The following is a 15,888-nucleotide window of genomic DNA, read 5'->3' on the forward strand; positions in this document are numbered from 1 at the left end:
AAAGTCGCCAAGAATATGGCGGATCCCATAGGCCATAGAGTAAACATAACCTGTTCTGTTTCGTGGTTTTAATACTTTTAATTACATTAATTTCTGATTAATTATTGTAATCCAAGGTGAAGAGATTGTTAGCTATGTACACGTAAATTGAGTTTTTTTTTTATTAAGAGAAGTTTACATTTTTTTGTTAAATACAGGTTTAGTTATTTGGATACTGTGGTCCACACGATTTTCTTTCTCTTGTTCGGTCATCAAACGAGGAACAAATTTTTCTGCAACTCGAAGCATGATCAATTTTTCAGTCAAAATGTCACGGCATGACCCAATTGAGATGCTAACCTCTTCTGCAATTTCCCTGACAGGCAATCGGCGATTTGAACATACCAGATATTTGACTTTCTGAACGTGGGGTCATCAGTTGAAGTCGAAGACCTTTCTGGTCAAGGATCATCTTCAATTCACTGACGACCACTTTTAAGTTTGAAAACCATACCATTCGTAACATTGCGTAAAACCCAGAGCATCATCTCTGTAAGCTTATTTCAAAAGTTGAAACGTTTCTGTGAAAGTTTTCACCAGTTTCACACAAAATTTTACTCTACATCGTTGTTTCAGAAAATCGTACTTTTCAGAAATCGTCACTAACACTTAAACACGTTGCACTCAAATAACAATATCACTAAATCAATCTAAATGAGATATCAACAGTCCAAGACCATGTCGTTACAGAGGAGGTTCTGCGCAACGCAATGCTGCCAACCGCATATCACTAAATATCTCCATTAGCGTGTAACTCAAAAAGTCTGTTATTTTCTGGACAAATGTTTTAAAACGGTTTGAACTAAAAACTGTTTAATTAGTTTGCATGTTTGAGTATAAATATTGTGTGTGTAAAAATTGATACATAGAGTGTTATTTTTTGGATTGTCACTGCTTTGACCACTCCATATCACCCCCATTTTTAATACAAAATAATTTTCTTACATATGTATTCTAGTAAAGTATTACATTGAAATAAATACAGACGCTTCGAACTAAAGCCATTCTAGCCCAAAGTACAGTTATAGAAAAAAATATTCATGGTATGTATTACTATTTGTCAGCAGTATTTTTTATTTTTGTATCTAGGCAAGTTTCTCCAAATTTACTTATTTTCATCCAATGGAGATCTGGATACAGTCCACGTATTTTTACCAAGAACACATTTTATAAGCGAGCTAATAATGACCATGCTTCTTAAATTATTCTACATTTAAAATATGTTTGCTATTTCTCTACAGAAATTTCAATAACATAAATCTGTAGACTTTATCATAAAAAATTTCTCCGCGAGAAAAGAAAGTTAATTAAACAAACAGTTCATTAATTTGCGAGAGTACTATTCCAATAAACCTCATTCATATATCGAGGAAGTGGCACAACATTTTAAAGTCGTTCTGCGTCGAATTCAGAAATGGTTGGTTGATCTCAATATATGTAACATTAAACCACAGTAGATTTAATTATTTCATTCTTCCTTGTATTCCTCGAACCATGTAGCCTAACTCTTTTAATTATTATAGAATTAAGTTATTTACGATTGCTTGAGGAACGAATCCAAGTACTTACAGTTCGCTTCTCCGCAAGTGAGTGTCTGTGTGGCAATGTTAAGATTGTCGGTATGGTGCGGCTAAATATTTGCAGTTGATTAAATAATAAGTACAAGAGGAAATAGAAATTCCATAGTTTAAATCAGTTTTAAGGTCATTAGGAACAGTTCGTTTGCCTTGGAATAACTCGAGAATAATGTAGAAAGTAAGAAGTAAAAGCAACGCTTAACGCGGTATGGAGTGGCAGTTTTGTAAATATTTTTATTCTAATTATTTTAAAGTGATAATCAAAAATTACGGTGTACGGTTAGATTTATGTGTATATTGTTGGGTTCGTTATTTTATGAAACTGAAATCTAAATCATTTACGTTGTTACCGTAATTCAGTTATCTTCACTAATTTATCAAAATACTTATTAAACATAGGTTCATATTCATATTCATATATTTTAATTTTGAGAATTTACATTTGGTTATTAAATTTTAAAGAAATAGAGATATATTTTTATAATACTACTTTGGAGTCTAAATTGTGCGAAATATTTTTTTCCGAAATCGTTCGTAAATGTGTTCTTTTTCGGCCCAATTTCTGATCCTAAAATAGCGTATTCTTGTATTTTAGTTCATTGCTAAGCAATCAACAGCAAATAGTACGGGAAAGTTACTTTTATCTGTATTATATACAGCAAATATTTATAAATACACGCAGGCAAACCAACTCGCATCAAAAATGCATTATTTAGTAAATATAGCACTATTTATTGAACGTATTCCACATATTAAACGTTTATTAAAACTACTAATTAATTATTTCTTCTTCGACAATATTATTAGTAAATCTTCCCTTTAAATATATTAACTGCTATGTCCAGTTTATTTGTAAAAGATTTCTCTATATGTATATCCTTCGGCAACGTTTGAAGATGTACATCGTCCATGTCTCTTTAATGCAATTAACTCTGCCCCGGCATTAATCAAAATACAGAGGATCGACGGAAACAATGTCTTTTGTATTTATCTGCATTTGGGAAATTTAAAAATTTGGGGACAATTTGAGGCATTTTAACAAACCGATGCATTCCTACTACTTGCCTGTAACCATTCCCATTTGTATATTTAAAGAAAAAGCGGCAACATTCAAAATTTTCTGGACGGCATGCAACATGTTTTCTGTACAGTGGAATATAAGTTTCCTTAATCATAAATGATCTCGATTTTTTTCGTTTCATTTGCTGGTATTTTAATCAAAAGCTTTGATCTTAAATCATCTATATTATTAAAATTTAATTGATACAGTTCATCACGGCGACATGCACCGGCAACACCAAATATTAAGGCAATCTAATAAGGAAAAACTAATATCCAGATGTTTTAAAATCTCCACATCTAACATCTTGACAAAACGTTTGACTTCTTCAGTTTATAGTTGTCACCTTGACGTTTCAGGAAAACAATTAATTTCTTCCCTTGTAATAACTACTTGGAGAAAATTGACCATAACGTAGATGCCTTCAGCTCTGTGGATAAATCGAAAAAGTACGCAATAATAACATTTTCGGATCGGGAGGTCGTATTTTTTTCAAGGCAATGAGTCTTGAAACGTATGTAAGCGAATTCATACTTTTCCCTATATTTGTTTGGTAATGACTTTAAAATCACATTTATTGCAGCTACTACTAACTCTAGTGATGTCTCTGACATCTGAACATTATCACCAGTGTCTAATTTAAATATGTTTTCTTTTTTTCATTTATATTAGCGCCTATATAGGTATTAACACAATTTCTTAATTCATATTAATTAATTAATATTGTTTGCAATTTTAGAAAAAAATTATATATAATGTACCTCGTAGTAAAAGCACATTACCGGACTCAATGCTTGTTGGTCTCGGCTGCATGCCGTTTCGGTCAACAATTTGCATTGTCGTCCGGGAATGTATAAATTGCTTTTACTACTAGATATACAATATACTATTGTTCTTTTATTATATTTATGTGGAGACAATTTTTTTTCCAATAAATTGTACGTAGTATCCCAAGAGGAAGTATACAAACTTATACTATATACTAGGGTAAAAATAAATTAAAAAGTTTATATAAATCTTGATCTAGAAATACACCGTTTCCGAATTATAGGCTTTTAAATAAAAAAATATACTTTTTTAATATTGCAAAAACACGTAATGAGAGCTTCACAAAATTTGATGTAGTAATATCTAATACTTTCAGAACCATGAATTGTGCATTTCGATTACCGTTAATTTAGAGATGTCAGCCTTCGTATCAAGCGTAACTTCTACGTCTATGACTTCCAAATAAATTACTCCTGTCAAATCATTATTTTTATTTTTTCACAAAATTTACACTTACTGTCTGTTTTACAATAAAAGAAAGGAATTTTAATTAATAGGTTCATATAAAGAAATAACTAAATATTTATTACAAAAAATAGAAACAAGTAAGTAAATATAAATTATTCATAAACCAATATGTAATCAAAGTTGAATATTGTCATAGCAAAAACTTTAAAAAAGTAACGGAAAAGTAACCTTGGTATTCTTCAAAGTGTTCGCAATATGATTGCAGACCATTTCTTCTTGACTGAATACTTTTTCTTATTTGAAAATTGTTATTTCTAATTTCATTCGTAATTTCGTTAAACCTAACCTTAAAGTTTTTTTGTAAAATAATAATAAACTAGGTATATCTACTTCGAAGCTTTGTAGTACGCATGTTTTTTTTCTCTAAAAAGTAAAGCTATACGGATTATTTCAGAGACAACTGTGGAAATTGCTCCACAGATATTCTTACAATTTCATACATTTACAGTGTCTCTTTTTTATAAAATACAGTTGCACAAATTTCATAGCGGAAGTCAGTCTCACCCTTATAATAACAGAAAGAAAAAGTAACTTTTATTGCATCATTTTATTATTAGGTACTTGTATCATGTAACTTTTTAACGTCATACTTTGTTAATGCTTATTTTAATTGTTATTTTTTATGTTGTTTTTGATGTGTATACATATAACGTGACATTATACATTATATCTTTTTATGTTTGTCTTTATGACAAAACAAAAGTGCTATTAATATGTAATATACTAAAATACGAAAATATAAGAGCAGTTTTGTTTTTAAAAACAAGGTCCAAACATATAAGTTATGTTTAACCAAAGATCTTAAGTATTATTATTTGTTATGAAAGTAATAGAATCATTTTATTTGCATTTCCTGATGTTCTTACATCTTAATTTAATAAAATCAATTATTTTTGAGAAAAATATGACTAATTTTTGATTAGCTACGGTCCTTAAATAATGACATCTGTTTTTATCTTACATTAGGACATTTATAACCTGCTATTATTCGTATGATAAAAATCAACATGAATTATTCAAAAATAAATTTAGAACTGATTTTTTTAATTTGATAGTGGGAACTCGTTTGAAAAATGCGTTTTTATCACCTTTTTCTACGACAATAAATAACTAATTTCTTTCTTTTTAGTTGACGCTAGCCAAGCAGGTGAAGGACAACTAGAAATATCTATCAACGAAGGAGAGGTTCCCAACCACGTCCAAGTGGTAGGAGGCGGCAGATGCCTCGTCTCCTTCACACCAGACCAAGCGAAATCCCATCTCATAGACATAAAATTCAACGGAGAAACCGTACGTGGCTGCCCCTTTGTCTGCTCTGTGTCGGACACCAGCAGAGTGACTTTATCTTTGTCCCATCTTGAGCTCATCCCCGTGAACCAACCCAGCTCTTTCCATATGGGAGTAGCTGGAGGTGGTGCAGCAGAATTGGCTGTAGCCGTCAGAGGACCTATCGGAGAGCTACCCGTCAAAGTAACAGGAGACATACACTCGGGATTCACCGCTGAATTCACTCCAATTCAAGTTGGAGCTCACCAAATTAGTGTAGATTACAATGGAAGACCCGTTCAAGGAACACCCTTCATCGCTAAAGCCTTTGACTCCAACAAAGTCACTGTTGGAACCGTCGCTAGGGGTACGGTTGGTAGACCCGTCACATTCTCTGTAGACGCCAGCGAAGCGGGCGAAGGAAACTTGGAAATAACGATTTCTGCTAGGGGTCTGAACATACCGACCCAAGTCCATCCCCAAGGAAACGCGAGGTTCGCCGTCAGCTTCGTTCCGGCAGAGGCCTGTGATCACGTAGTGAATGTAGCATTTAACAAAAGACCCGTGGTCGGGTGCCCTATAATCGTTAGTGTAGGAGGTAGTGGTACGGGACCTAGTGTGACTTTGCCTGGACCTGGACCTGTGCACAGGCCCAGTACGTTGTTAATTAATCATCCCGGGAGACTAGAGGATATTGAGGTTAATGTTGAGGGTGAGAAAACACACTTATTCTGGATTTCTTTTGGGTTTTGGTTTATTTGATATTGGCGCTGCTTGATGTCAAGTTCAAGTAAATACTATTTTGTACAATAATAATAAAATCGTCTCTTTTCATTTATAAGAAATTCTTAAAATTAATTACAGGAATAATCTTATATATACCTTTTATAAATTTAGATTTAGAGCACTTATGGCTTGATGAAGTTGACATTACTATCATAGTATCAATAAATTATTGCATGTAACATAAATTGGTGAACGAATAAGATAATTGTTTTGTGGAATATTTTCGTAAAGGTATCATAGTGTTACAATAAATTTCATAGCACAAAAATTTGTATAAAATTTGGGTACATAATATAACATGCCTAGTTTCCAGTGATGAAAATCAAATATGTTGAAACTAACTTTATTATCTATTCCTTACAAAGGATAATAAGTAGGGTAGTACCTAGTAGCTTTCAAAAACTTTATTTGTGAAGAGAAAAGAAACAATTTTGTATTTAAAAAACAATAAATCGCAGACCCACTAAACCTTATATTATTGTAATCGGCGAAAATCTGTCTTTCTAAAAATGTTAAAATAAACAGGATGGTCCATTTAAAACTAATAATACAAAAACTTTTGTAAATGTATTTTTTAACCAAATTTATGGTTCACCTTGTACACAGGTGTTCCCACACATTGGCCCAACCCTGTATAAAACGGTTCAAGGGGCACACGCTGTGAAATTTAAAATGTTAACCGTTAATACATTTAAATTTGCTCCACAGTTCCTTTCAAGAAACTTAAGTTGCTAGAAGAAGTTATCGCTTCAATGTTTTTATATAGCTGCGTTTCAGTTGACCAGGTTTTAAAAATCAGCAACCGGTTTTAATTTTTCATAAATAAAAATAATAGCAATTATAAATATACAATTTTTTCTTTAACGTTCGTTACCTCAAATAATATTTTTGCATTCAATGATAATTTTCTGAGGATCAGTGAATCAGTTCAAAGTTTTTTCATACTTGGTTAACCTTTACGTGTAAATAAATGCTCAGTTAACCTTCATGGTTACTGAAAATCTTTACGTTTCTTGCATTCCCTCCATTTACCGACCTTGTTGTCTTCCGAAACGATTAAAAAACAATGGATGCATTATAAACTAATAGTATGAAATTTTCTCTGTTATGCCTTAATATGTTTAAAAGAAATATACAAAAATATATTGCAGAATATAGCGACACTGAAGTAACTGTTACGGAACGTGAACATTTAGAAAAACTAAATAACCTTAAAAAATGGCGCAAGGAAGACATTTAGAAATATCCCGCAGAAGATAACAAAATTATACGAAATTTTATCTCCTTTTATAATCTTTACATTACAAATTACATTATCCATTTTATAATTGGTCTACTGACTATGATAATCATCCTGCTAGATGCCAGATACCACGTATTTTTTAGAAGACCATTTATGTGAAAAAACAATTTTGTGTTCTTGTTGCACACATTCAAAAAATTGGCATAACTGCATATTATTTGCAAATGTTTGAAAAAGATTTTAAAAACATTTGTAGAAAACAAAAAGTAAATGAATATTTTAGTTTTGGTAAATATTAGGGAATAAGTAATGTCCAAATTTATGATATTTTATTTTTAACTCTACAATTATCAATCAGTGAGGTATTCTCCATCGTAACTTATGACCTAGATAGTTAGATAGATAGATATTTTATTATTTGAGACATAAAAAATGTATAAGAAACGTCATATCAAGAAATTACATTTTAACAAACCTCCTCCCACCATTCAACAATGTTTATCGATGCCTCTTCTGTAGAAGTCCTCCAGTTTTGATTGGAAAAACTCATTCAACCAAACTATTAGCTCATTGTCGTTATTCAAAGAAACACCGCATAAGGAGTCTGACAAAGAAAATCAAAAGGCGCGAAATCGAGAGAGTAAGGCGAGTGAGTCGGAACTTCCCAAATCAATTCCCGAATGGAAGTTTTGGTAATATTGGCGATAAGTGGCCGCGCATTGTCATGTTGCAAAAGAATGTTGTATCGTCGATCAGGTTTTTTTTGTTGAACAGTCGCGCGGAGCCGTAGTTGTTGGACATAGAGTTCTGCGTTGACGGTTACCCCCCTTTTCCAGTCCCATCAGACGCATACCATTGTGTTTCGACGTTGAAGTTATAGTCTTGTTACTTGTTTTTTGCGGGTTAACTATTCTTTCCGCTGTATCAACTTCACGTACAGACACCAGACACAATACGATGAAGAGAACGTTCCTTAAGACTACGTGTTGATTGATAACGGTAAAGCAAACCAGCGGCAATTGCGGAGCTTTGAATCTTATTGTCTTCGTTCAAAACATGTACCCAAGCGTCCTTGAACTTTTCCCTTCGAATGCAAATGGTTTACTACTGTTTTGTAATCACATCCCATCTCCTGAGCCAATTACCTTGTTGATTGTCTTGGATGTTCGTAAAGGAGTTTATTCAATTGCCCTTCATCAAACTCAGCAGGGCGTTCGGGGCGATTCATGTCTTTAAGGATGAAATCGCCTTTTTTAAAATGCGAAACCATTCACGGACCGTTCGTTCATTCATCGCATCGTCACCATATAGGTACGCATAAATTTCCTGAGCAGCTTGAGAGGCTTTAGCGTTTTCCCCGTGCCGATTAAAAACAAAAAGAAGCAAGCGCCGAAAATTATAAATTTTATGAACTTGACATTCCATTCCAAATGAATGAAAATTCACACAAAATAAATCTAACGAATCAACCAAAAACACAATCTAATAAAGCAATAAGTCCTCTTTCCAATGACGTGTCAATTTTCAACTACGTAATTATACCTTTTATATGAAAAAAAGTATTGGATTAAAAGTTTGTTAGAATATCTGATTTTGATGAACAACTACGCTAAGCTACATTTGAAAATACACGTTGATAGCCAAACTCAGGTGATAAAAAAATACCTATGGTTTCGTTTTCTAAATACAAGATGTTGAAATTTGAAGACACTATCACTAAAAACCTGAGACATTCGCCTCCAACGGGTATTTTAAAAATTCGAGTTATTACTTTTTTTACTATTGAAAGTTCATCATTTTACATCGAGGCATTTTCATATTCTAGTCTTCAAACATCTTGAATATTGATGATTTAAATATACAGTGTTTAAGTACCACTCTTGCCTGCTAAGGTAAAACAGTATATGCGAAAAAAATGAGTTCCGATAAAAATGACTTTTTGTGATTTCTTAGTGCCGTTTAGCCATTTTTAGAGATAGATAAACGAAACTTGGAACATAAATTGAGCAGAGTATTATCAAACATGGTGCGACAAACTTACCTAATTTTCTTTTAAGATTTGCTGAAAAAGTATCATATACTGTTTTATCTTTTTTTTGTGAATTAAAAAAAATGTTTATTACTGAGGACAAATGATATAAAAAATTCATAAACAGTTTTGCCATGGAATTAAAACAGCAATATTATATAATGCCTGCTAGATTTTATTCACAAAGAACATTATATTATTATATTATAACTCTTAACTAAAATAGCTAATATAGATTAAAGTCTTTCGCTAACTAAATCAATAGAAGAGCCGTTTTCCGGAAGTTCGACCGAAAACTGTTTCCTGGCTTGCTGGCATTTTCGGCACAAGTTCAGTCACAATTTTGGCTTTTTTATTTAACAGATTCCTCTGTAAGCCGTCATCGTGTTAGGCATAGTTAGTAGCGTATTTTTTGTAGTTAGAAAGTCGCCTTCTGTGGACGTTTGGTATGGTTTGGTATCTAATTTTATACATTTTTGCGATTGGAATCACGGTGGCTTGGTACTAAGTATCTCACGGTATATCAGTAGCTACAATATATCCTGTTTTACCATTGAAAAATTAAAAATGAACATAAATGCAAACCAGTGTTAAATAATGTTTGCTTTTATATATGTTACTGCCATTGTGAGTTATAATTTTATTTCGAATCAAAGCAGTCTAAGATTGTATATACTATTCTACGTTGGTAGACCTTGTTGGATATACTGTTTTTCCGTAACAGATAAACAAGCTAGGTTGCACATATACTGTTTTACCAGTGTTTTATTTGGAAAGTTAAGCAAAATAGAATAAATCTAAAAATAGCATGAGAAAGAGCGCAAAAAGTTACCTAGTTTCGGCGGGAAATTCAAAAATCAAATTTTTGCATATACAAATACTGTTTTACCTTAGCAGGCAAGAACTTATTTTAAACCAGAAAAGCATTAGTGAGCCAAATATTTTCGTGATATAGGACTTTGAAATAAAAAAAGATATTTATTTAAATATTCAATTATTTAATGTAGACTGATTAAACTTGGATAATAATGCATCTAATTCAAGGCAAAAATTCTCTGAATTAATATACTAACACATCAACCAGTGTCGCAGATACTGGAAAGCAGTCTGACTTTATTTGAAAAATGAGTTATCATCGACATATAGCAAATATGGGACTTTTACACTTTCTGTAATATCATTAATGAATATTACAAATAACATTGGTCCAGAAATGGAACCTTGGGGTACTTTATTTCTTTTGAGACAAAGCCACTGTGTTCAACATATTCTATTCTATTAGACAAATATGACATGAGAAAAAGTACAGAAGGGAACAGCACAGCATTAGTCAATTTAAGTAAGACAGCATGTTCCATCTTATGAAATGCTTTGGAAAAGTATGTCTAAATTACGTGGAATTTGAGATTTTTACTATCCGCACTTTCAGTAATAGATAGACCAATACAATATAAATTAGCAGTTGTGATCTTACTTGCCATAGAACCGTGCTGATAAATAAAAAATTTTTGCAAGTCATAATGGGATACTATTAGCACCTCTAGTAGATATGTTTAGGTTTTAATTTTAACAGGGCCTGCAGAATATTATTAACGCCTAAACTGATTAAAATGCAAATACTGATTACAGTTTCCAGAGACAATATTATTCGGAGACTTAAAACTAGGATAGAGATATAACGAATTAAAAATAATTATGAAACAAATCAATAAACAACTTTGGAATATGCGTGATATATAAACAAATAGAACTTAAAGCAAAATAGTAGAAAACAAGTTTAGGTAGATTTCAAAATACAGGTTGTAAGAAGTTTGACTGCTATTACTTCAGCTTGAGATAGAGTAATCATAAATGACAAAAAGTTGTATATTGCAGGGGCGTAAGATTAATAGTTTTCAAAATACAGCGAGTATTAATATTGGAGAGTTTCATCACAACGTGACAACAGCGCTTCACCTAACGCTACACAGCTGGTGCATACCACGTGTGCACGCGACAGACTTGTCCTACGGAAAAAATGTAAACAATTATTATTGTGAAAAATTTAGTAATTTCCAGTTTTTAAATAAATAAAATAAAATGTATCGGTTTTGTAGTACGAAGATAGTGTTGTGGTTAAGTTATATCTCGAATTTTAGTAATTGTTAAAACAGGAACTTGACTTTTAATCAAATTATGAATTTGAAAAATATGTAAGTACCCAAAGATTCACGTCATCCAAATAATCATACTTATTAAAAATAATTTAGGTACTTCGGTAATTTTTAAACGCGCAAGTACAAAATAAACTGCAATATATACTCAAATTATCCATCACCATGTTCGATGCACGCACGACACCTTCGAATCCAATTGTCGCGCACTCGCTGGAAAACACCTCAAGAAAAGGAAATAGTGGTACACAAAAAACACTCAGACACGGTCTAATTCCAGATACCAACTGAATTGCGTAATGCTGGACAGCTTAGTACCCCGTGTTATCCGTCGCTCCGTTGCCACATTGCTCGATATGAATTTTATAGAATTTAAAATTTATTACAACGCTAATTATTTTTTAGAGTTAAGCATAAAGAAGTTCAAAAAAGTGTAGTTCAAAGAAGTACCTATAAACAATGTATTTTATGGTATTCTACGCACGCAGTTATGTCAATATGCCTTAATTAATCGAACTTTTGTACATCAAGTTGGAGATTTTGATAATTTTATCGGAAATGGTTGAGTTTAGGACCCATGTCATATAAGTTTTTTTTTTTGTTTATTTTAATGTACGTCTGTTAAAATTAAGTCAAACTTCTATCACCCTGTATATGTATTTAGCTAGTTCAAACCAGTGCTAACTGTTTTGATCTAAATTAATGTTACGTGACTATATTATTTTGCATTAAATATCTTGGTGAAGTAAAGAAACAACAATATCTCTTCACTGTACCAATTATACAAGTTTTCTCCCAGGGTATCAGGCAGTTTACAAGCTGACAATAAGGAAAAAAAGCATATTTTTACTTCTTATGTTTATCATTACATTTCCTGAGGTGTGTAAAACACCTGTTGAATATACAGAAAATCACGTACGGTACTATAAGCATAATCACACCTGCAGAATACTTTTATGAAACTATTAACATATGAATTAATTAAGTAATCAAAATTATATACAAAATTCTCGACAAAACAAGAAAGGTACATGGGTACTCATGTTTCCATGACCTCGTACTGCGAAAAATTAAAGGAATTCTTGTATTATTTCAACACTTTTATACATAGTTTATACAGATGTTTTTGTTCTATAATTGTTTTACTAAAAGTGCTATGTCTTGTCTATAAAACGCCAGTCTTAATTACTTCTCATCGACATCTTATTACAAAACCATCGTCAAAGTATTTACTTGAACTTGGTACCTTTCGAAACAACTCGCGTAGTTTCGAGCTTAAAAAGCTTTTTACCTAGTAGTACACATTGTAAATATTATCCTTATCTTTGTTTGGTTAAGCATTTGTTTTTTAATTTATTTATTTTACTTATAATATTGTGTTTATGTAAATCTGTTTGTACTCGTTGTATGTCTAAATATATAGCATGCTCTGCCTCTTTTCGTTTTTTGTTTTTCCTCCTCTCATAATCACTGCCTGCACTTTGTTCGTTTTCAGGTCACCGCCGTTACGTATATTAGACATTTTTTTGACTTTTTTAACCCATTTATTTTTACTAACAACCCTACCACATTCACGTGTGTTGTATAACTTTTATATAATTCAATCACACTGAAGCTTGAATTAATAAATGTCTTTTTTCTGTGGAATGTTTTTCCTTTCCTATTTTACTGTCAAAACATTTATGTGTATTAAAGTTTTGTGAATATAACTATGTGTTAATTATAATTATTATTATTGCTAATTAATTATAAGCAGGTAAAGGTCAAACAGTGTATTAACTATGAATAAGTAGCAATTCTTTACTAGGATTAATTTCGTTAGCAAACCGACAGATCAAACTGTACCAAATTAATAGTTACAATTATGTATGTTGTAAATATGGCTTTATTCAAAGCACTCTGAAAGCAATAAATAATCATATTATACGACAGCGAAACCTCTCATAGAATATTTAGTTTTAATAAAACGATAAGTCGTTTGTTATTTATGTGACTCTCTTTCAGTACCTACTTACCTCAAATTTCAGTTCTATTTATTTCGATCTCTAATTAGTGTATTCAAAATTAATCAATATTTCATGTATTTCAACTTTAGATTAAAAAATTTTGCAATAAAATGTACCATAAAAATTGAAAACAGATTTTTATTTAAATTTACTATTTTTTTCTTAAATTTTAACAAATGCAAACTATAAGTATACAGGATGTTAATTAAGTAGTCGACAAATTTTAAGGGAGTTTTGAATGCCATCAAACTAAAAAATAGTATATAGATAGTTTTCAAGATACAAGGTGCCGAAATCTAAACAGAATTACACATTTTCTAAAATATTTCTGAAAAAATTTGATAACGAAACTTCGGCAAATGATCTATTTAAATGTAAATATCCACTGAAATAGGATACAAATACGTGTACCAGTGCCGTAGATATCGGAAACTATAAATAGTTCGAGAAAATAATTGGTGCTATTTTTTTCAGGCCTCAGATAAAATACAAAATTTCTACGCCATTGATTTTTCGGCCTTGCCATGATTAGTTTGTATTTCAAATTGTATTTCTAGAAAAAAAAATTCTATAAACTATTTTGAGGAACGGTTAGTTCCTGAGTTATTCTACTTTTTGTGGAGTGTGAAAATGAAAGAAATTTTTCATATTGGAAACACCACAAGAAGTTACAGGTAGTAGGTAATTTTGAAAATATCCAATGGTGTCGAATTTCTGGTGTCCCCTATGAGAGTGACTTCCAGTATCTTCGTCACTGCTACACCTGTCTATGTCCGAATTCAGAGGATTTTTGCCTTTAATTAGAACAGTCATTAATCTAAGTTTCATCATTCTGCAACAAACGTCTCCAGAGATTACTTTTTTTAATTCAACACCCTTTATTTCGAACTTTAATCATTTGTGGACCCCTGTATATATAAGCTGTTTCAGAAAGACCTGCCGTAAATACAGGAGGTGATAGTACGACAAAAAATAATAATTTTTTGTCTTATGTCTATCTCCTCTCGTTTTCGAGATAAATAGGATTATTACGAAAATTTCCAAACGGTGCGAAATATTTTTATGAAATTTGGTATACAGGGGTTTTTAAGGATGCCAAATACGCTGGTCTAATTATTTTTTGGATATTTCATAGAGAGCGCTAGTTAGAGATTTTAGTGACTGTATAGTTAGTAATGACTAATTACAGTCATTAAAATTTTGATATAAAGTTAATTAGAGTTTAAAATATTTCTAATAATGTATGCGTTGTTTATAAGACATCCATCAATAAGCTTTGACATAAGCCTACTTTGAGAAAAGTCACTTATTTTATACACCGTAATATTGCAAGAGTTTAATTAAAATCCTTTTTTCTCGAAAACCGTCCACATTAGAAAGTTCTAACAAGAGCACATTATTTTTAGAAAATAAAATTGTTCATTGGAAATTGGAATCCGAACGGTAAAAAACCTAACTTTAAAAAAATTGGAACTTAAAATGTAATAAAAAGGTAGTATAACTAAAGCCCTCTATGAAATATCCAAAAAGTAATTAGACCAGCGTATTTGGCATCCTTTACCAAATTTCATAAAAATATTTCGCGCCGTTTGGAAATTTTCGTAAATATTCTATTTAAAAAATTTTATTTTGTCGCTCTGTATCTCGAAAACAAGAGGAGATAGACATATAGTTCATAAGACAAAAAATACTTATTTTTTATAGTAGTATCACTCCCTGTATTTACAGGAGGTGTTTCTGAAATAGCCTGTATAACCTTTTTGAATTAAAATTACCCAAAGAATTTCCCCTTGAAATTTTTCGACATACCTAATTAACATCCTGTATAAATTTCCACAATGGGTGCCGTGCGCCAACTGTATTCCTACACCGTTGTTCAGTGGGAGCTTCCTGAGTTCCTAACCTTGTAATAAGCTAGGGGACGCCCGCATTGAATGAACGGTATATTATATAGAAACAGTCGAAGCACCATATGTGTAAATTATTTTACTTGTCGGTCATAAACACATACATATTATGATATTGTGAAAATAATTACATGCTATTTAGATAGTACTTTTAATATGAAACAAAATGTCGACATCTGTGTGTGAAATATTAATTTTTTACCTTTATTTTGAACTAAAATAACTTTAGAAAAGGATTATTTAAGAATAATCTAGTTTTAAACCATTACAGTTATAAGGATCTACTAGGACAGATTAGAGTGGACAAGAAGGAAAAGATTTTTATTTTTCGTTTTATGAAAAAATCCTTTGTTGATAAGAAAATTTACTTGTTTTTGACGTTTACAGATGACTTTTAATTTTTATTTTTATCACACGAAATAATACTACTAACAATAAGAGAAGCTATTTAGAAATAAAAAATTATGTCAGAATTTCAATTTGTGGATAAGTCGGCCTACTTTGATTGTTCTAATACAATATATAT

At 31.4% G+C, this 15,888-nt stretch overlaps 1 protein-coding gene across 2 annotated transcripts in view; it reads left to right on the forward strand.

Moving 5' to 3' along the window:
• The window catches only part of LOC108910726 (filamin-A), a 110,779-nt gene that overhangs the window by 53,309 nt on the left and 41,582 nt on the right, over positions 1–15,888 (forward strand). Inside the window, exons 12-13 of one of the 2 annotated variants that reach the window (XM_018715425.2) lie at positions 5,102–5,950; positions 12,945–14,392. In XM_018715425.2, coding sequence (XP_018570941.1) covers positions 5,102–5,950; positions 12,945–12,967 — 872 coding nt within the window. In that variant the 3' untranslated portion in view covers positions 12,968–14,392. Of the gene's footprint in view, positions 1–5,101; positions 5,951–12,944; positions 14,393–15,888 lie in introns of those variants that run through there. The other variant, XM_018715424.2, reaches the window with a different exon arrangement.

This window comes from Anoplophora glabripennis, unplaced genomic scaffold, assembly GCF_000390285.2.
Source record: "Anoplophora glabripennis isolate ALB-LARVAE unplaced genomic scaffold, Agla_2.0 scaffold467, whole genome shotgun sequence".
Taxonomy (NCBI): Eukaryota; Metazoa; Arthropoda; class Insecta; order Coleoptera; family Cerambycidae; genus Anoplophora; species Anoplophora glabripennis.